Source organism: Mustela putorius, unplaced genomic scaffold (assembly GCF_011764305.1).
Source record: "Mustela putorius furo isolate JIRA1106 unplaced genomic scaffold, ASM1176430v1.1 tig00000721_pilon_pilon_pilon, whole genome shotgun sequence".
Lineage (NCBI taxonomy): Eukaryota > Metazoa > Chordata > Mammalia > Carnivora > Mustelidae > Mustela > Mustela putorius.
Window position 1 is genome coordinate 2,382,779 of NW_025421456.1, and position 22,147 is coordinate 2,404,925.

The 22,147-nt window shown below is 42.5% G+C and overlaps 1 protein-coding gene across 4 annotated transcripts in view; it reads right to left on the bottom strand.

The window, feature by feature from the left end:
- Window positions 1-19,104, bottom strand: part of TRPC3 (transient receptor potential cation channel subfamily C member 3) — a 72,505-nt gene extending 53,401 nt beyond the window's left edge. For all 4 annotated transcript variants that reach the window (XM_004747979.3, XM_004747977.3, XM_013053928.2 and 1 more), the window contains exon 1: window positions 18,749-19,104. In XM_004747979.3, the coding sequence (XP_004748036.2) occupies window positions 18,749-18,963 (215 nt within the window). In that variant the 5' untranslated portion in view covers window positions 18,964-19,104. The remainder of the gene's footprint in view (window positions 1-18,748) is intronic.
- Window positions 19,105-22,147: the final 3,043 nt, after the last annotated feature.

Below are 22,147 nucleotides of genomic sequence, written 5' to 3' on the forward strand. Positions count from 1 at the left end.
AATAACTGTGACTTTGTAATGAGTTGTTTAATTACCAATATTATATAATTGCCTCTTTGAAGTAAAAGGATATAGTATGATTTATGGTTTAAAAATCACTACTTATTGGGGCACCTGGGTGGCTCAGTCAGCTAAGCCTCTGACTCTCGATTTTAGGTTAGGTCATGACTTCAGGGTTGTGAGATCAAGCCTGAAGCTCCACATCCAGCTTCACACTAGGCAAGGAGTCTGCTTAAGATTCTCTCTCTCTCCCTTTCTCTCTCCCTTACCCTCTACCCCTACCCAACCCCCCCATCTCTCTTAAAAAAATAAAATCACTACTATTATTTTATGAATAAAGCAACTGGATATTAATTGTAATATCCAGAACAATGTATCTAATATCTACCACATTCATTGAGATTTTTCTGCATTATGAAAGTGATGTCATTAAACTGATGTGTACAGTGATTCAGGTTCACATTTTAATTTCTGTGATGGTGAGTAAATTCACTTCTTTGGACTTCTTTACCCCAGATGTAAAATGGAAATTTACAAAGTGCTCCAGAGTTTCCTCATTAGCACATGAACAAAAAGCTTTTTTAGAAGTTCTGAGTCTCTGAAAAATGATGCTAAATAAACAACATAATTTTTAACACTGTGATTACTTTTTTTAACATTGTGATTACTTTTACTATTTAAATGGCTGTTATTATAAATACAAATCTGCATCCTTACCCTTAGCCAGTTCTAACATTCTTGCTGACTGAAATGCTCAAGATAAGCTCCTTTAAAATATCTGTAATTTTTGTTTTCTGTGTGAGTTGCAACCAAAAATACCAGATAAAGCTCTTTTTACATTACTGAATTTTGAAGCAAATAATAGTGGCAAGTTAAAAGTGAATGGCTAAGGGAGAAAAATGCTTTCTTTCTGTAATATATATTCCAGAAATACTTTCCACCATTGATAAAACAATATTCACAGAGTCAGGGTGAAAACTAGCTAAAGGGGACACTCTTCTTCTCCCTGGGGGTCTGGGAGCAGAAGAAATCAGAGACAGTTACCAGCCCCCGCTCTATTCTCACCTCTGTTTACCTCAAATCAAGAGAGGAGTGCAGAAGGCTTCCCGCATATGGAGACCAAGGGAATGTGGCCAGGCAAACCTAGGTCTTCAGAGGTGATAACCAAAGAGTTCCAGAGAGGCATGTTAACTCCAAGGACAAAAGCGCTAGCCTTGCACCCCATTCTAGCTGCTCGACTAGTGTCAGGTGGTCAACTTTTTAAAATTAAATAAATATGGCATTTATATACATACATCTTTATATGTGTACATAAATATGCACATACATACCTATGCATTTGTAGCAATTTCCAGAAAGCAACACAAGAGGCTTTTAATTATAGTTATACCTGGGCTCTAAGAAGTAGAACTTAGGAGCCATAGGAGAAGGGAGATTTTTGCTCTTCACTTATACCCTTTTGCACATTTTGAATACTCTTCACCGCAGTTTGAATATTTCTATTAAAAATAAAATGCATCATAGGTGCCTGGGTGGTTCGGTGGGTTAAGCATCTGCCTTCAGCTCAGGTCATGATCTCAGGGTCTTGGGATTGAGCTCACACTGGGCTCCCTGCTTAGTGGGGAGCCTACTTCTCCCTATGCCTGCCCTTCCCCCCTGTTTGTGCATGCTTTCACTCTCATATAAATAAAATCTTTTAAAAAGTAAAAATAAACATAGTAGAGAGCCCAGATATGAACCTTCAACTTTATGGCCGACAAAGTGGGAAAAAAATATACAGTGGAAAAAAGACAGTCTCATCAATAAATGGTACTGGGAAAATTGGACAGCTACGTGTAGAAGAATGAAACTCGACCATTCTCTTACACCATACATAAGGATAAACTTGAAATGAATAAAAGACCTCAATGTGAGGCAGGAATCCATCAGAATTCTAGAGGAGAACATAGGCAGTAACCTCTTCAACATCAGGCACAGCAACTTCTTTCAAGATATGTCTCCAACGGCAAAGGAAACAAAAGCAAAAATGAACTTTTGGGACTTCATTAAGATCAAAAGCTGCTGCCTAGCAAAGGAAACAGTCAACAAAACAAAGAGGCAACCCATGGAATGGGAGAAGATATTTGCAAATGACAGTACAGACAAAGGGCTGATATCCAAGATCTATAAAGAACTCCTCAAACTCAACACAAACAAAACAGACAATCATATCAAAAAATGGACAGAAGATATGAATAGACACTTCTCCAAAGGAGACATACAGATGCTAAAAGACACATGAAAAATTGTTCATCATCACTAGCCATCAGGGAGATTCAAATCAAAACCACACTGAGATACCAACTTACACTAGTTAGAATGGCCAAAATTAACAAGACAGGAAACAAGTGTTGGAGAGGATGTAGAGAAAGGGGAACCCTCTTACACTGTTGGTAGGAATGCAAGTTGGTGCAGCCACTTTGGAAAACAGTGTGGAGATTCCTTAAGAAATTAAAAATAGAGTTACCCTATGACCCTGCAATTGCACTACTGGGTATTTACCCCAAAGATACAGATGTAGTGAAAAGAAGGGCCATCTGTACCCCAATGTTCATAGCAGCAATGGCCATAGTCGCCAAACTGTGGGAAGAACCAAGATGCCCTTCAATGGACGAATGCATAAAGAAGATATAGTCCATATATACAATGTAGTATTATGCCTCCATATCCAACTTTTGTATCAACACGGACAGGACTGGAAGAGATTATGCTGAGTGAAATAAGTCAAGCAGAGAGAGTCAATTATCATATGGCTTCACTTATTTGTGGAGCATAAGGAACAGCACAGAGGATATGGGAAGATGGAGAGGAGAAGTCAGTTGGGGGAAATTGGAGGGGGAGACGAACCATGAGAGACTGTGGACTCAGAAATAAACTGAGGGTTTTTGAGGGGAGGGGGTGGGAGTTTGGGTGAGCCTGGTGGTGGGTATTATGGAGGGCATGTATTGTATGGAGCACTGGGTGTGGTGCATAAACAATGAATTCTGGAACACTGAAAAGAAATTTTAAAAAATAAATAAAAATTAAAATAAAAAAGTAAAAATAAATAAAAATAAAATTCATGTTTTTAATGCTTATATATTTTAATCCCTTAGTTGACAAAAATTTTTAAATATGGGTGCTTATTGGCAACCATTACATTATAATCTTTCTGAAACTAATGAAATGCCCTATCAGTGTAGTATGGATGTATGTTGTGTGGGGTAGCATGCTGAGTGAGGTGTGTGGAGTGTATGGTGAGTGTGGGAGACAAGGAGGTGCAAGACTGGATTGGGGCTGTGGTGTGTTTTGTGTGTGTGTGTGTGTGTTGGTTTGAGGATGACTTTTTTTTTTTTAAGATTTTATTTATTTATTTGACAGAGAGAAATCACAAGTAATCGGAGACGCAGGCAGAGAGAGAGAGAGGGAAGCAGGCTCCCTGCTAAGCAGAGAGCCCGATGCGGGACAAGAACTGGGAAATAGCATTCACTGAACTGCATCAAAGAGAACTTTGTTTCAAGACCAAACTCTATTACAAGGTTTTATTTTTTTATTTTTTATTTTTTAATACTTTATTTATTTATTTGAGAGAGACCATGAGAGGGGAGAAGCTCAGAGGGAGCAGACTCTCCATGGAGCAGGGAGCCTGATGTGGGACTAGATCCCAGGACACTGGGATCATGACCTGAGCTGAAGGCAGTGGCTTAACCAACTGAGCCACCCAAGCGCCCCCTATTACAAGATTTTAAACAAATCTGATAAATACTGTTATTGTGGCAGATGAGTATGTTTTGTTACTCCTAATGGTACTGACTTACTGGGTTCATATTTTTACTATGAAGCTACAAACTGGAACACTTCAAATGGCTAGAATTTCCATATGCATAAAAGATGAATTTTGTGCTTACCAATGATACTAACGTTTTCTATAACTGCAGAAGATATTTGCAGAGTATATATGTCTGAAGAGTTCCAATCTATACTCAAATGCATTATCTTGGGGGAAATAAACTCATTATTAAGGTGTCACATCTTAATGGACAGGGCTTTTTATCTAATGATTGCTATCTACAACAAAAATCACTTCTAAAAACCCCACCTTTTCTCTCCAAAGAGTGTGATTTTAAAATACTGGAATATGATTTTTAATGAATTTTTCTTTACATTTCTTAGTATTTAGAAGTTTTTTCTTAGTATTTCTTCCTCTTTTAGAACTAATATCTCCATATTGTGTATTTGTGCTGAAATGTGGTATATTAGTACTTACAACACATATCCCATGAGTCATTTTGATTTTATCTTTAAAATATTCTAACACTGAGTTAAGTGTGAAGTCAATTTCTGAATTAGAACAAATTATACAGCTATTTCAAAATAAAAGAGCTGATCTAATGCTACTTATCTTCATGGTGAATCCATGTAGGAAGTGACTTTGGAAAAAAAAAAGATTTCTAACACTGTTTCTCTAAATGTGACATGAGGACCACCTGCCCCAAGATCATTTGGAGTGCCTATTAAAATGCAGATTTCTGGGGCCCATCATTAATCTGGAATGATAGAATGGTGTGAGTCACACTGAATTCAACTTGTCCACAATCATAAACATGGCCCCAATGTCAGCTGGTCTTGACAATGCATCTCCTCTAGCATGAGAAATAAGGAAGCAATGAGGGTGAAAGGGAGAGGATGCCCTGCTTTAGTAATACTAACACTAAAATAATTTTGCCAGATAGTTTCTTACCTTCAGATCCTCATCCAGTGGGCTGACTCATTCATCCCTGCAAGGGTCCATTGCACAGGGCCTTCTTTCTTGTAAGAGCACTGAAGTGACCACTGACCTATACCAGATGCTCTACAAGTACCAGTGTAAGCTCAGGCTGATATGGATTGCTGGTAATATCTGTCTGCTGTGGACTGAACTGGTCCCCCCAGAAATCCATATGCTTAAACCCTAATTCCCAGTGTGATGGCATTTGGGGATGTGCCTTTGGGAGGTTTAGAGGCAATTATGATTGGATGAGGTTATGAGGGGAGAGCTTACATGATGGGATCAGTGCCCTTGCAAGAAGAAACAGCAGAGTGGTCTCATGTTCTTTCCCACCCTTTGTCTCCCCACCTTAAGTCCCCCACCCCAACCCCATCCACTAGGGGAGGACCCAGCAATAAAACAGCCACCTGCAAGCCAGGAACAGAGAACTTTCACTGAAAACTGACCATACGGGCACCATGATCTCAGACTTCTGACCCTCACAACTGTGAGAAAAAAAACACTTTTGTTGTTTAAGGCAGTCTATGGTACTTTGTGGACAGCCCCAGCTGAGTAAGACAGTGACCATACATCTTAAGAAAAAAAAAATGCATGCTATATGAAACAAACTTTGGGTTCTTGGCACTTCTCCAAACACTTAAGCAGATAAGAAGTTCTTTCTGAGAAATACTTTGGTGTACCCAAAGGCAACCCTTTGCTCCATTCCATTCAGAGGTAAAAATACGAGTAACACTCCTCAGTTTTTGTAACTCTGACATAAACTCATCTGACTTCTAACAATGTTTCCCTAAATGTGACATGAGGACCACCTGCCCCAAGATCACTTGCAATGCCTATTAAAGTGCAGATTTCTGGGACGCATATTAGATTAACTAAATCAGAATCTCTTTGGGGATATGGAATATGCATTTTATTTTTTTTTAAGATTTTATTTATTTATTTGAGAGAGGGCGTAAGAGAGAGCATGAGAGAGAGAGAGAGAGAGAGTGAATGCATAGGCAGAGGGGAGGGGCAGAAAGAGAAGCAGACTCCCCAAGGAGTAAGAAGCCTGATGCAGGGCTCGATCCCAGGACTCTGGGATCATGACCTGAGCTGAAGGCAGATGTTCAACCAACTGAGCCACCCAGGTGCCCAGGACTGTTTATTTTCAACGAGCATCCTTTGAAACTCCCAAGCACACTAAAAGTTGGGAACCTGCAGCATAAAAACAATGGGATTTTCCTGAATCAATGACCCCAGACTATGAGATCTTTAAACATCTGTTATACTGGCTCTGCCAAAAGTAAACTTGAAATAACATGTGTGGGCAGTGCAGCCTAAGGGACAAGAGGCTTTATGTTCCTTTAGGTTCCCTTTGTTTTATTACCATTTAAAATTTGAAATTCAGGAAGCAAGTCCCTGAGTCAAATGAGAAGCCTGCAAAATGCCTTCACCAGTGACTCTTTAATGTCATGCCCTTGTTTTTATCAAGGATTGATATTTTTAAAAGGTTAGTTACTATGTCTTCTTCAAAATCCATTTAAAGGGTTAAAGAGGTCATCTATTATCATATCCATAACCACTGTATCTTTTATGAGGATTCAAGTACTAAAATTATCCTAGAAATGTGTATTAATAGGCCTCTCTCCAGATCAGTTTGCTTCTGTTAATCTAATAATATATAAACTATATAATAATATATAAACTATATAATACTATATATTACAGTATATAATACTATATAACTATATAATAATATATAAACCATAAAATATATAAACTATATGACCCTTACCTTCCTCTCTCCTCCCAGGAAATACAGTAATTTAGCCAAGATCTAAAAGTACTCAGTTACCATCACTATTCTACCTCAGATTTCTGGTTCGTACTTTTATCTCCTCCGAAATGATCTCTCACACAGATGTAAAATCAATTATCCTGTATTCCAGGTGCTCTATATCTTTTTATGGTTACAGGAATTCTTTTTTAAAGAAACATAGTCTTAATAAATATCCCCTTACATGTGCACATATTACTGCATAGCCAGATAATGCTTATTTGTCATTATCCAGGGACCCATAGGGAGTAAGTACTCAAAAACTATCTGTTCCATTGAGCTCCCAAATCTCTTCCCAGGCTCTGTCCTCTCCCTTGACCTCAGATCCCACATGTAAAACTATCTGTCCCCGGGTCACTCTAAAATGTCCCAACTCACCCTCTCCCTTAACAAGCACCCCCTCCAGATTAAGCAACTTTTTTATTTTTTAAAAGATTTTATTTATTTGACACAGAGAGAGAGAGAGAAAGAGCGAGAGCACAAGCAGGGGGAGCAGCAAGCAGAAAGAGGGAGAGAAGTAGTCTTCCCACTGAGCAGGGAGCCCAGTTCAGGGCTTGATCCCATGCCTGAGCCAAAGGCAGCTGCTTAACCAACTGAGCCACCGAGGTGCCCCCAGATTAAGCAATTTCAAGGTCATCTATGACTTACCATCTTGATGCTATCAGTCTCAAAGTTCTGAAGCTTCTGCTTTGGAATGTTTCTTGTACTGGACCCTCCCTTCCAATTCTCATTGCCAGCACTGTCCTCCAGATCTTTAACCAATCATAGCTGGATTATTACAGCTTTCCAGCAAAGATGACAGGAAGGAAAACTACTAAACTTGACTCAGCACCTGGCATATAGGTACGTTTTTTGTGCTATCGTATTTAACTCCCATTTAGTTACTATCATATTTAATTTCCATTTAGTTATGAATCAGGTATTATTTCCCTTTCATAGATAAGAAAACTGGAATTTAAAAAACCTGCCCACCATAACACAGATAGCAAAAACACAATCTGGGCTTCAACTGGGGTCTGTCTGACTCCAGATTCTTTCCGGTGCCACAAGCTACTCCTAATTTTCCTCCTTTTATGCCACAGCCATTCCCAGCATCTTGCTGTTTTTAAATTCTGCTTTTACTCTCACAGGTCTCTTAAACAACCACAAACAAACTAGAATCCTCCGATTGACCTTCAAGGATGCTGAGCAGCCAACCTTGTTTTCCTTGCCCCTCAGATTCATTTCTCACTGTCCTATAAACACATTATCCTGCTTATTTCTATACTGTCAAGGGTATTCCTATACAGTCAAGGGTATTTTTGGAAAAAAGTAGTAAGGTGCTTTTCTCTTTGGTCTTTCCAAATATAGTACCTTTGCCCTGGTTGACTCAGGACGCCTTGCTGTGGGGGTAGCTGGAGAGCTGTGGTAGGGGGACGGGCGAGTGGTTAGTTAGAGTTAGGTGGGTGTGTTTAAGGGAGAAGCAGAGAAGACAAAATTTAGAAGCATGCAAAGAGAAAGAGTAAGGTAATTTTCAGCTTTTTGTTGGAAAAATGGGATTTTGCAAGCAGAATCTAGGAAAGAGAGAAATTGTCTTGAGGAAAGATTCGCTCCGTTCCTTTATCTCTCTAATTAGTTCTGAAGGAACCTGATCATAGAATGTTCTCAATACCCAGACAAGACAGCTTCTGACTGCAAAGCCATGACGCTTCTTGTCCTAACAGAAGAAAGAAAAAATAGGAAAGTAAAAATTAAGATGTAGAGTCAAGAAAGTGAGGAACCACTGAGGGCAAGAGATCTGGGACAGCCCAGCTCAGTTAAGTAGGGAATGGTGTGGGATTTCTTAAGCCACCCTAAGTTCCCATGTGGTGTGGACCCTGTGCTGAGAGCCAGAGACCCTCTTCCCTGACTAGGGACACCACTGGTGCTGTAAGCTGGATTAGAGCTCAGGAGCTCCTGGAAGCTGAGCTCAAACCATATATGCCAAGGAGAATGTCTGGGTTCTAACAAAGGCAAGTCAGCCAAGATCGAGTGCTTTTCACTGACAAGCAGCACCCAAGTAGACAATGAACCTCACCCAAAGACCAGAAGAATCAGAGGACAACAACTCTTTCTTTCTTCTAGGAACACATAAATTCCCTTCCTCCAGTGTCCAGATGCTACAGAGGACAGCGAGGCAGGGGAGGGGTGCTTTCTGAGAGCCTGAGCTATTTTACCCAAGCAAGGGGCTATTTTTTTTTTAAGATTTTATTTATTTATTTGACAGACAGAGATCACAAGTAGGCAGAGAGGCAGGCAGAGAGCGAGAGGAGGAGGAAGCAGGCTCCCTGCTGAGCAGAGAGCCTGATGCGGGACTCGATCCCAGGACCCTGAGATCATGACCTGAGCCGAAGGCTGAGGCTTAACCCACTGAGCCACGCAGGCGCCCCAGCAAGATGCTATTTATTAAAAGGAAAATTTACTTTATAACATCAAATTAGGATCAATGAAATTGGCTTCACAGCGTCTCCCCAGAGTGCCCTGAAGTAGAGGTGTATATATCAACCATAAGGAGACTACGACCCCTTGTAGAGATTGGAGGGAAGAATCAGTAAGCAAAAGTTCCTTAGATAGGAACTCAAGGCACAAGGAGGCACTGTCCTAGGTGACCTCATCCCTGCATTAGTGTAGGGCAAGTCTCCCCTCCTGTTAACTCACATAACTGTTTAATTGCTCAATTAACATAATTGCTTAATTGATTGATTGTTTAATTTGCTTGTTGGATGAGAATAAGTGTCTGTTTAGCAAACAAACAGAAAAAACCCCCAAATTTAAAAAAAGAATTTCAACCACGAAATGGACATTTGGTTCATTTTTTTCTCTCTCCTGGTCAGCAGAAGGGAGGTTGAAGAGAAGACCTATCACAGGGAAATTACAGAAGCAACACGTGGCTGCGCATCTAAGTTGTTCGTTTCTTGACCCTGCTATACCTGCCTCTGGGTAGTTCCTTTTGTTTCCATTCCTGGACCTACTCTTATTTCTGCCCAATTGACACTAAATCTATAGACAAAGAGACTCAGTCAGAATGGTAAATCACTTCTTTAAGGTCATTAAAGGATAAAGGCTTAGAAGAAGGGAGCGCAGAGATCCTTTCCCAGCTCTCTGTACTGTACCATGCTGTCTCCAGGGAATAAGAAAAAAATGAATAAAGGTTGCAGATCAAAATATTGTTATTAAAATGTATGCTTAGTTTACGTTTTGGAACATCTGGGTTCTAGAAAGAGCAGCTTCAAAAACCTGCTCTTTGGATTGAATCAACATCTCCTTAGGACTCAGCAACAAATGAACATTATTAAAGAATTCAAATCCTTTATTTGAAGAATTAGCCACGGAGAATTAGCCAACTACTCAATTCAGCTAGTAAGCTGGCAAACAGACTAATAACACCATCAGTGTGTGCCAAAGCCATGAGGGTAACACCTAAGTTGTTTTGACGAAGCTGTTCGCCCCACTGAAGAAGGTGAACGTGCCAACCGGCCAGGATCCAGTCCGTCATTCTGTGAAGGGCAAGAGGAACAGAAGGAGCCACACAAGCTAAGTACTGTGAAAAGCACGAGGAGGTGGTGGGGGGAAAGCATCAGAGAGCAACGGCCATGTTACAGTGTTGGGGGGTGGTGATTACTGGAAGTGGCGATAAGGGGGGAGTGGTGGGAAGCAGCAGGTGCTGACAAAGGACAAGAAAGTCAGAGAAGGAAAGTCAAAAAACAGGCAAACCTCATAGGCCCCCTGGCAAGCAGGCAGCTGTCAGTCAATGTGCTGTCTCTGGAGACGCCCGACATCTACAGGATCTGGCTTTTCTGTGAGCGTGCTCGCAGGGAGGGAGGGCTTCTCATAAACAGCCTCAGTGGTGTCATCAAAAACACATGTTTTGAAAATCTCTTACTATGTGTATTTGGAGATGGGAAGAAGTGGAGTGGGGGACACTCTGAACTTCAGTATATCCCCGAAGGGCATCAGCATGCAAGGCTAGAGGAAGGCAGCCCAATCTATTTAACTGCTTGGTGTATAGGGTACGGAGCTAAGGGGAGTCCCAGGTCCCATATTGCCTACTGCTAAGCTCACAGCTACCCACACCACACCAGCACAGCAGCAACCAAACCAACAAGATAAGGAGTTCCATGTAAGAAACAGGAAAGCACAGCTTTCATGTCTAAAGATTCTCATCCCACCAAAAAAAAAAAAAAAAAAAAAAAAAAAAAAAAAAAAAAAAAAGTTAGAGATTCCAGCACTTACAAGAAGTCTGGAGAGACATCTGGGTCTCCACAGTAATTAATTTCCTGACAGTTTCTGTTGGCCTGTGCTATATTCAGAATCCTCTAGGTATGAGTTTAATAAATCTATTAGACAATGCTAATTTGGGTTTATGCCGTAATCGCCAAGTCAGAGAAAAGAGGCTGTTGTATATTTAAGGAGGAAAGCTCCGGTCTTCCCTCTTCATCACTTTCCTTGTCATCCCTCTCGAAAGCTCTTTGCCAGACCCCTCAGCAGCCAAAAGGGAAAAGCAAAAGGGCCACTTAACAGTGTGTTCCTTCCTCCACTGGGAGCAGAAGGGAGGGCCCCTAATCATTGCCTGCGTGACATGATAATACTTCTGAAACTCATGTCCCTTCTAGAACTTAGATGTTTCTGCTTCCAGGAACTGTGTTTTGTGTCAATTCTGTTAAACTGACTGTTGCATTGCCTTTTTTTTTTTTTAAGTTTTTATTTATTTAACAGAGAGAGAGAGACAGCACAAGCAGGGGGAGTGGGAGAGGGAGAAGCAGGCTCCCCACTGAGCAGGGAGCCTGATGTGGGACTCAATCCCAGGACCCTAGGATCATGACCTGAGCCGAGCCAAAAACTGAGCCACCCAGGCGCCCCTGTATTGCTTTTTAATTATCTGCTTTCATGCCTGGCTCTACAATGATACTGTAACACCTTAATGGCAGAGACCTCCTCCCTTTATCTCTATACAGCTGGTTTTTTATATGGCGCTGATGCCTATCTACCTATTGGAGCCAGGGGTGCACAGATCCATGAGTGCTTAAATCCAGAGAACAGACAAATTTCCCCTCTAGTTAAAGAAAACTTTTTGTTACATATGAATATGTGTGGAAATAGAGGCAGAGGGGAATTAGAATAATTCTTCTATAAAAGTCACAAATAATATAAATTAATAATCAGAAATTAAAGTAATGTAAGCAGTTATTCTTCTTTCAAGGCAGATTTTTGCTTAATCACATTTAATTTTTAGTTACACCACAAAAAACTATCTGATGAATCCCACATCTCTTAATTTTGATATTAAAGTGATATTTAACAGAATATGGAGATAAATCTTAAAATTAAGAAGCTCTAATAATGAAGCTTATCTTCAAAAATAAACTCTTTCACAATACTTTCTAAAGCTAAATGTTTATTATTTCAGGAATATTAAATGAATAATGAAACTAGAAGTCAAATATGAATTCAGTGTGTAACTGAACAAGAACTGAGATAAAATAAACTCAATAATAAAATAAAAATCTTCTACTCACCAAAAAAAAAGTCCATATTTGGCTACTAAAATATATTAGATGCTATTATATACATATTAAGACCTTATATAATATACATATAAACTGATTATATATATGTACATATATATACTTTTAATACTATTAGAAGCAAAGGAATCTGGTTTTCTATCACTATCATCTACATCCTAAGTCAAAAGTCTTACTGTTTTTTTTTAAGATTTTATTTTTTTGACACAGAAAGAGAGAGATCACAAGTAGGCAGAGAGGCAGGCAGAGAGAGGGGGAAGCAGGCTTCCTGCTGAGCAGAGAGCCCAATGAGAGACTCTATTCCAGGACCCTGAGATCATGACCTGAGCCAAAGGCAGAGGCTCAACCCACTGAGCCACCCAGGTGCCCAGGTCTTACATTTTTAGATGCTTGTTCCTGTCTCATCACCCTGCAACCTACTTTTCAACAGAATCCCTATGTACCATTACTACTTGACAAAATATATTTAGAAGAACCAACTGCTATGAATATTAGCATCGTCATGCCCTTTCCTTAACAAGTCATATACTTGTGGACATTTAAATCTCATTTTTAAAAATCTCATTTTTTTAAAGATTTAAGACCAAATCCATACTATCAGCTATTATTTGAATAGTAAAAAGTAGGAAAGTTTACTTTTTAATCAGGGATTTCTTTTGTTTAAGTAACTGTAGACAGACTTCCCTGGCCTAGATGCTAAATTAAAGACAAAACACTATACCAATCCTCATTATTCTCATAAAGTCACTGCTGAGCCCCTTATGCCCAAGTGTGAAGTTGGTCACCCATAGTTTACAATTCCAGATCTTCCATCTGGGGCCAGACTCTTATGTGCTCAGCCTGCAAGGGCCGCTAACCTGGCTTCCATGCCAAACTTACACTGTGTGGTGTTGAGGGCAGCGTTGAGAAGGAAGACTGCTGGTCAAGGTAAGAGCCTCCCTCCTGAGGAGACTGCTCAGCGGCCATTCACTGTTCCTTATGCTCTCTAGGGGGACAATCTCAATCCTGAGCCAGGAAGTTTAAAGTATTCCTTCCTAGCAAGAGCCTGAGAGCCCAGTAAAAACAGGTTTCTTTCATGTCACATTTCCCATGGTATTTTCTTGCTTACTGTCAACTGAGGTAAGGGACTTTATGGGATATTGTAGGCAAAGGCAAAGCATAGTGGATAAGAATATTGAAGGGTGTAGGAGAGGGAAAGAGAGGAAGGGTGGGAGAAAGAGAGAGAGAGAGGGAGAGAGAGAGAGAGAGGATAAGCAATTGAATTGCTATCCCAGGACAGCAATGAAAAAATTCCTAAAATTCTAACCACATCATTAGATGATGCCCCAGTCCTGCGCCATGATTCTCTCACCACTTTGATGTTAAGAAAAGAGAAAACCATAAATGATATTTGGCAGGGGGTCAATTACGTTTTGAGATACTCTTTTCTCCTTTTTGTTTCCATCCTCAGTGCTCCCACTTAGCTTACGAACTTTCTCAAGTTGACCAGTCATCAGCAGTCAAATTGAAATGATGAATTAATTGGATCTCATAAGTGAATTAATACTAATTAGTAGTGTCCTCTGTTATTCCTCCTAGGAGTAAATGCATTTTGTGAATTAGAGGTCCAACTTCAGCTTCCATTTATCAATTTGTAAAAGAAGAGACTGGACGAGATGCAATCCTTTGCAACTCAAGCGGTCTATTTTTTTTCCCCAAAAATATTCCCTACTAGTTAGATTTCGGAAGTGTGGTACTAAGATGACTTTAGGTGGGGGAGTTCAAATGACCCTCATATCACACTGTATAGCTTACTATCTACTCCACTCACGCAATAAGATCAGTCACGATTAAGAATAGTTTTCCTTCTGCGGTCTTGGTCTGTTAATAATATAGTTTTCACTAGGGCTTAAATGAACATCTGAAGCATAATCGTAGGGATATTTGGTTTCAAGATGAAGGAATAAAGGCCTCTCTTAACTTTTCTCCTCTTCAAAATTATCCCCGCTAAACAGCAAGGAAAACAGAAAAAAATAATGTAGATTTCATCTTCCATGAAACCAGAAGACATTTGTTGATATCTGTAACTACACAATATGTGAAGTTGGAAGAAAGGTAAATGATTTAGTAGAGACAAGGGAGGTCCAACTAGAGTGCCAGAGTGCCTGTAACAAGAAGCAAGTTGATCCACCCTGCTCAATGCCAGAAAAATCCCAGAAATTGAAGGCAAAAGAAATCCCAGAAAGTAGAGATGGGGCAAGAGCCAAAAATAAGGGAACTGGCTGAAAGTCTGTAGAAAGAGTAGGTAGACCTCTTTCTCCAGATCTCTACCCCACGGACAGATACCCTTGCCCCTATAAGAAAGATAGGATATGAAATCTCCAGAGAAACAGAAACACAGCTGCTCTGGTGGGGATACCAGACCCAAGAGAGGGCAGGTACTAAGATCTCTTCTCAGTTCCAGCATGAAATATTATATAAACACAAATTACTGCTTTTGTTATGACACATTTTTGGCAGTACTTCCTCTGAAGAAAAACTAAACAGAATCTTCCTTTCAAGAAGTCTTTCTCTTTTAAAGATAATACTGCTGAGAAATCTAATGACTATGTGTAAGTATATTAATACATAGAAGGATTGATTCTTCTTCCCACGAGTAGACTCATAAGCTCCTCTCTTGATTTATCAGGTATTTGCTAACTATGGGTCAATTCTTCTCGTTTCTTGAAACTGTTCTTTCTAGGCAGCTTTGCCTTAGTACCCACCTGCTCCTTCATCTTTTTCTGTGTCCTTTGCTTGCTACCCTTTCTCTGTACTCTCTAAACAACAACAAAAAGAATCATTCCGAAAGGGGAGTCTAGGGCTCTCCTTGTTTCTCTTTACATTCTTTCTTTGGATAATATCCTATACTCACATGACTCAGCAACTAGCTCCATCAGCCAGTGGATTCTCAAATTTTCCCAAGCTTTAAACTTGCATTCCCATCTTCCTGCTTGACACATCTAATCAGATTATCTGAAAAATCAGATCCTCCTCTTTGTCTTTTCCTTTTCAACAATGACATCAATAATCTTAGTTATCTAGGTCAAAATCCCCAAGTCATCTCTGACCCTGCTTTCTCTCTCTCTCTCTCTCTCTTTAAGATTTTATTTATTTACTTGAGATAGAAAGTGAGAGAGAGAGAGAGAGAGAGAGAGAGAGAAAGGGAGGGCATGGAGAGGGAGGGAAGAAGAAGAGGGAGAAGCTGGCACTCTGCTGAGCAAGGAGCTTGCCACGGGGCTCAGGGCTCAGGCTCAGGGCTGGATCCCAGGACCCTGGGATCATGACCTGAGCAGAAGGCAGATGCTCAATGGCTCAATGGCTTACTCAATTAAGCCACCTAGGTACCCCCACTGCTTCCTCTTTAACCCCCTCCTGGGCAGTTAAGTTGCACATTGCATTGATCCTATCTGTGTATTCAGTCTTCCAATGTCTCTTCTTTCTACTCCACAGTACTACACTATTACAGATCCTAATCTCAGCCTGAATGGCTTTAGTAGCCCCCTAATTTATTTATTTGCATTCTCTGAATTGCCATGTCAATCCATCCTACTCTCAGACTGTCTCTGATCAAATTGCTGCTGCTCTGTAACCATTGATGGCACCCTATTGTCTCCTCCTCACAAGATCCTCCATATTAATGCCCAAACCAATAGATCCAGCTAAATCTCACTGGTCTCCTACACACATTCAATGTTCCAACCAAGCTCAATTAGTGTTCCTCAGACATACCTAGCATTTTGGGGGAAGGGCTTCAATTAATTTCCCACTCTGTCTCTGTCTCTGTCTCTTATCCTATCTTTTAGAGCCCATAAAGGTTTCCTTGATTACTCCACGGCCTTACCATAGTCTGTCACTCTTTACACTTGATCCTTCATAGCTCCATCCTTGTGTGTATGTTTTTATGGTACTCATTTTACTCTAATTTATAGCATAGTAGCTCATGCCCAGTTACATTTCCACCTCTCCCTCATGAGATTTTAAACTCCTTGACTGCAGAAAAGTTGCCATACTCATCTTCGGGGCTTGCTGTACCTAACTTGCACTTGCCACATGCAAATGCTTAAGAATTGTCTTTGAATCACGTGAGAGCTGCCTTCAGATGCCTTTTGGAGTTTCATCAGATACATTTAATAACTAAAAACTTCAAGAATGAGGTAATCTTGCCAGTGACAGACTACTTGGCGCAAAGTTTGCAAATAACTGGGAAAAGGAAAGTCTTGATTTGAATCAATGGTTGAATCAAGAGTTCTACCAAAGGATATTTTTTAAAAGTCTTGTTAGTGATATAGCAGATGACATTCTTTCTCCAAAGTCAGTCTGTTTAAAATTCCCAAGTGGAATACTGGAGCACAGAGCAGTGAAATGAGCAACAGGATTACCCTCAGGAATCTTTTTGGTAAAAGTGGGATTCTATCTTCAGCATCCTGGCTGAATTTAAAGCCAGCTATTCTAGTCTGATTCCTGAAAATGACCCTGGGTCTTTGAGAGACTGGTTATCCCACCCCAATTCCATACCAGGCTTGTTGTGCTCACTCTCTGAGCTGTTAAACTGGGGCTATATTCTAAGTGAAGGTGGAATGAAGAGCTGACTTTTTAAAAAAGATTTTATTTATTTATTTGACAGAGATCACAAGTAGGCAGAGAAACAGGCAGAGAAAGAGGAGGAAGCCGGCTTCCTGCTGAGTAGAGAGCTCATGCAGGGCTGGATCCCAGGACCTGGGATCCTGATCTAAGCCCAAGGCAGCGGCTTTAACCCACTGAGCCACCCAGGCGCCCTGAAGAGCTGATTTTTGCGACAGATATCAAACTAGTGCCCGACGTTAGCAAACGACAGGACTCAAACATGAAGAGATTGCTGCCCTACCTCCCAAAGAAACGTTTATTAGTGTTTGTCTTCTGAACATGACCGGGTCTTCTCAACTACTTTACAAAGTAAATACACTAGGACATTTACTTGTTGAATTATGTAAAGTCAGAAAACAGAAAAAATGTTCTGTTCTATTAGCAGGTAGACAAGTCTGCGATAGAATTTGCCTCAGTATTTTGTGTAGTTGACCTCAAACTCCAAAAGGCCAAGTGAGTAATCTCTGCTCCACCCTACTTTCTCAGATAAGAGGGCTGCGGTGTCCCATTTAGTGTGGATTTATGGTAGCAGGGGAAAAAAATTAAATAATCAAGAAACTGAACTGGGTTATAAAAACCAAATTGGCAAAAGGAAAATAGGCAATGTCTTTAAACCTTAGAGAGGCTGGGAAGCATGCTGGCCGCGCTTTAATCCCTAAGGATATACCTTCCTTCCATTTCCTGGGACATTTCCACCCCAGGCTAATCTTAGGCAATAATTGAACCACATCGGGATGCGTCGCTCATTTTAAATGACAACCCTTCCCTAAGCTATCTGCTCCTAGCCGCTGATTTCCGTTTTTTAATAAGCAAATCCGGAAAGGCCAGGAGCGGGTTCTGAGCGGGCTGAGCCCTGCGAGATTAGGTCGGTCTGGAGGTCGCCCAGAGGCCCGGGACCAGGGGTGTGGCAGCTCTAGAACAGCAGGGGGCGCTGCGTAACCTCGGTCCCTTCACCAAGAACCACTTACCCCGCCCAGACGGTAAGTACGGCCTGCTACGTCTGGCCCCAAGTTCTCTACCTAGGTCTGCGCGTTTTTCCTAAAAAAGACAGTAAACCTCGTGGCACGCCCAAGGTATGTGACAAGAAAAATAGCATGCACCCTATAAAACGAAGGGTTGTCTTTTAATCCTCTCTATGTCACGTAGCGGCGAAGGCTGGCTCCAAGATCTGGAAATTGAGAAAAGTTGCTCTTTTTCACACACTAAGGGCCGACCTCTACCTTCCTTTAAAAAGAAAACAGCTACTGACCCTGAGGCGCCTGGGAACTACAGCCAAAGTTACCACTGAACAGTTCAGTTCCCGCGCTGCCCCGCGCCCCCTCTCCCTTGGGGATCTGGCTTCATTCAGTTTGCCCCCAACTGTGAACGGGCCACCGAGAAACAAGGCGACTGGGCAAACTTACGCCCACACAATGTATCCCTTCTCCCCAATTCCCTGGCCCCGCTCGGCACCGCCGGGAGCGTCGCGGGGGAGACGCACGTTCCCAGCGCGGTTCCACGCAGGGGAGCTGGGGAGGAGGTCGAAGTTCGAGCACGCGCCTGGGTCCATGGGCACCTTCTCATTCTCTGATTTCCTCGGGTAAGCTCAGGGTTCCTACGCCGAGGGGTCCCGGCCGCGGGGCAGCCGTGCGCGTGTAGGAGAGGACGTGTCTGCTTGCTGCAAAACGAGTCTGGCGTCCGTTGTGTGGGTCCGGGGCCGTTCCGTGCGCTTGAACCGGGACAGAGCCCCCAGCCACGCCTTCAGCGGTCCCTAAGTCCCCACACAAAGCAGAACCAAGGGGACGAGCTCCCGACCGAGGTCTGCATCCCCAAGTCGCCCCGAACAGAACTGTCATGCCACTCCGGGCGACGTCTGGGGGTCCCTGGCACGTCGTGGGGCGGCCTCGGGAGCGCGCCATCCTGCCCCCCGCCCGGCACTGCCCTCCCGACGCGCGGGCCGCGGGCCGGCCGGGTACTCACATGTCCAGCCCGGGGGAGAAGGGCGGCGGGCAGTAGCCGCGCGGTTCCCGCGGGGAGGGCGCCGAGCGCGGCTCGAGCCCCCCGTTGACGCCCCTCCAGCCCCGCCGGCGGCGCTGCGGCTCCGAGCCTTCGTCCTCGCCCTCCTCCTCCTCTTCCTCCGGCGCGGGGAAGGTCACCCTCGCTTGCTCCTTGCACTTCCTGACCTTGGTGGACATCGCGCCCGCCGCGGTCCGAGCGTGGGGATGCCGGCCGCCCGCCGCCGCCGCCGCCGCCGGGTCTGTCCGCGGCGCCCCTTCCGCACCGCCGGCCGCTCCGGCAGCCCCGGGCAGCCCCGGGCGGGAGGGCAGCGGGAGAGAACGGCGCGGCCCGACACCGAGCGGTTAGAGGCGGGAAGCGAAGCCGAGTCGCCGCCGCCGCCGCCGCCCACCATGAAACCGTGGGAGCAGCCGCCGCGGCTGTGGCTGCGAGGACGCCGCCCGGGGCCGAGTGGGGCGCTGGTGCTGGGAAGGGCTCTGCCGCCCGGCGGCGGCGGCGCCGAAGCCTCCTCGGTGCGGGGCTCCCGTCTCCGGCAGCATCACTTGCTAGGACACTACCGTTACTCAGGGTGAAGGACAGAGAGGGAGGGAGCGGGGCGGGGGGGGTGGATAGAAGGAGGGGGAGAATCAATTCCTTATCGGAGCGCGCTGGAGAGGAAATCAGACCAGCAGGTAGGGAGCGAGGCAATCAGAGAAACTTCCCTCCGTATTCTCCTATTTCTCTGCCGGAGGAGCTACACCCTTTTCCACTTAGAGATACAAGTTTCCTAAGAAAGGGAAAAGGAAATCGTCTGGCTTGCTCATTTTTCTGCATTCGTATTTACCCAATTCGACTCCAGATTTGTTTCAGCAAATATCACTTGGTCATTGCGTTACTCTAAGACTGAGTTAAAACCGCAGAGGTTTAAGTACATTTCCTTGGGTGCCTTTGTACCCCAAGAACGATAATGTTTGAACATGCACATGCTTCAGGTTTTTTTTTTTTTTAAAATAAGTCTCAAAACCATTTAACAAGATTTATATACATTCCAATATTTTCTAGCAAAATTTAAAGTCTCCTTTTTAAAGCTTCAATAGTAATAATAATTAATAATTTTTTTCATTTTAAAAGTCAAAAGCAGTATTTCTTCTGGAAGAAAAGATTCGTGGAGTTTTAGTCAAAAGGAGTCTTAAGGATCAAAGAATTTATCTCTTGTTTTAGAAATAAGAAAACTGAGGCCTAGAAAGACAAAGTAAACTAGTCACAGAAGGCAGCTAATGAGAAAACTCAGATTAGACTGAGTTAAGTGTATTTTCCAAGGCTTTCTATTGCCTCTATTGTCTCAAATACACAGTTTTCAATCAAGTCCAACTTGGAAGAGTCACAGAAATACCAGACATGCTATGATAAGATAAAATAAGATACTCATGTTCTAACTGTATCACTTACACTGTATTTTTTCAGGGAGCAGTTCTTCCTGAAATTAAATAAAACTTAAGTAAGGATATGTAGTAGCTCTTTTCAGTTCAGTTCTTTAAAATTAAATGAAATATTGTGTTTTATTAAGTTGATAACAAACCTGCATGTTTAAGAAAATGATATTTTTTGTACATCTGACACAGAAAATACAAGTAAATATTGTCTAGTGCTTTACACTTGGAAGCAACTTTTCCATATTAGTACATGCAGAAATGGAGGTGTTAAAATCTTCACAATATATGTTTCTAGACCCCTTCAATTCCACTTCGGAAATATCTCTAAAGCAAGACTGCTCTCTGCACCCCAATACCACTGCCTCAGTTCAGGCTCGCATCGACCTCCTGGCTCTCTGTTTTTATGCAGCCTACCTCTCCCAATACCATTTCATTTTCCACACTATTAGACAGACCATGCTCAGAGCAAGTCTGATCGTGACTTTTCGCTATAAAAATCTCTGGTGGCTTTCCACTGCTTTCAGGTTAAGATCCAAATTTGGCATGCCCAGCCCTTAGTGGTCTGACCCTATTACTTCACTCTCTCCTCCCATCCTCCTTCATACACATTCTAACTCCAATTACCCTGAACTTCTCACTCATCACCTGACATTCTAGACACTTTCTCATTTCCTTGCCTTTGTCTCCAGGACTCCTGTCACTGAAATGTCTCTCTTCCCCTGTCCACCCTGCACACTTCTACTTTTTCCCCCAAAGACTTCGGTTACGTGTGGCTTCCAATCTGATCCCCTTTCTATATCTCAGTGAAGTTCTCAGAGCCTCTGGCCCTTACCCATGGCACTCTGTGCATACCACAGTCTTACCACCGGTCTCATCATACTGAAATTAACTCTGTGCCTGTGTCCTCTTTAGACTGAATTCCTTGAGAATGGTGTGGGGTCTTAATCACTTTGAGCCCCTTGGGGGCTTATCTTTTGTTTTTGCCATTTAACTCAGTACATGATGTGCTGCAGAAGCTCAACAAATATTTGTTGAATTAATTTATGAAGTCTACAGCTTCTTTATAATTATCTTAAGTTCGTGAACTGCTTTCTTTTTTAAGATTTTATTTATTGAGAGAGAGTGCATGAGAGCGCATGAGGTGGGGAGAGAGGCAAAAGAGAAGGGAGAAGCAGACTCCCTGCAGAGTAGGGAGCCTGAGTACTCAGGGCAGGATCCCAGGACCCTGGGGCCCTGACCTAAGCCCAAGGCAGACACTTAATGGACAGAACCACCCAAGGGCCCCTTGAACTGCTCTTATTAGGCTCTGAATAGAAGCATTTTGGGAATGCTGGAGTTACCAGGGTTTACTCTTTCACGCTGTATTAGTTTTGCTAGGGCTGCTATAACAAAGTATCACAGACTGGATGAAAAACAGAAACTCATTTTCTGGCAGTTCTGGGGGCTAGAAGTCTGAGAGCAAGATGTTGGCAGGGTTGTTTTCCTCTGACAGATTCTAGGTGATCATCTTCTCCTGTGTCTTCACATGGTCTTCCTTCTGTGTCTGTGTCCTAATCTCTTAGAAGGGTATCAATCATTTGGGTTAGGGCCTCTGACCTCATTTTTAACTTCAATGACCTCTTTAAAGACTCTATCTTCTAATAGACATCCTGAGGTGTTAGGGAGTATGACTTCAACATATAAATTTCCAGGGGGTGGAGGGGGGCAGCTCAGTTCAGCTCATAACATAGACTAATTCTCCTGGTCTGAGAGAACTCTTTTCCCAGAGTCTGCTAACATTTTTATTCTTAAGAAGTATGTCCCTGATATTATGCTGAGCGAAATAAGTCAATCAGAGAAAGACAGTTATCATATGATCTCCCTGATATGAATAGTGTAAGAGGCAACATGGGAGGCTTGCGGGGTAGGGAAGGAAAAAATGAAACAAGATGGGATCAGGAGATAGACAAAA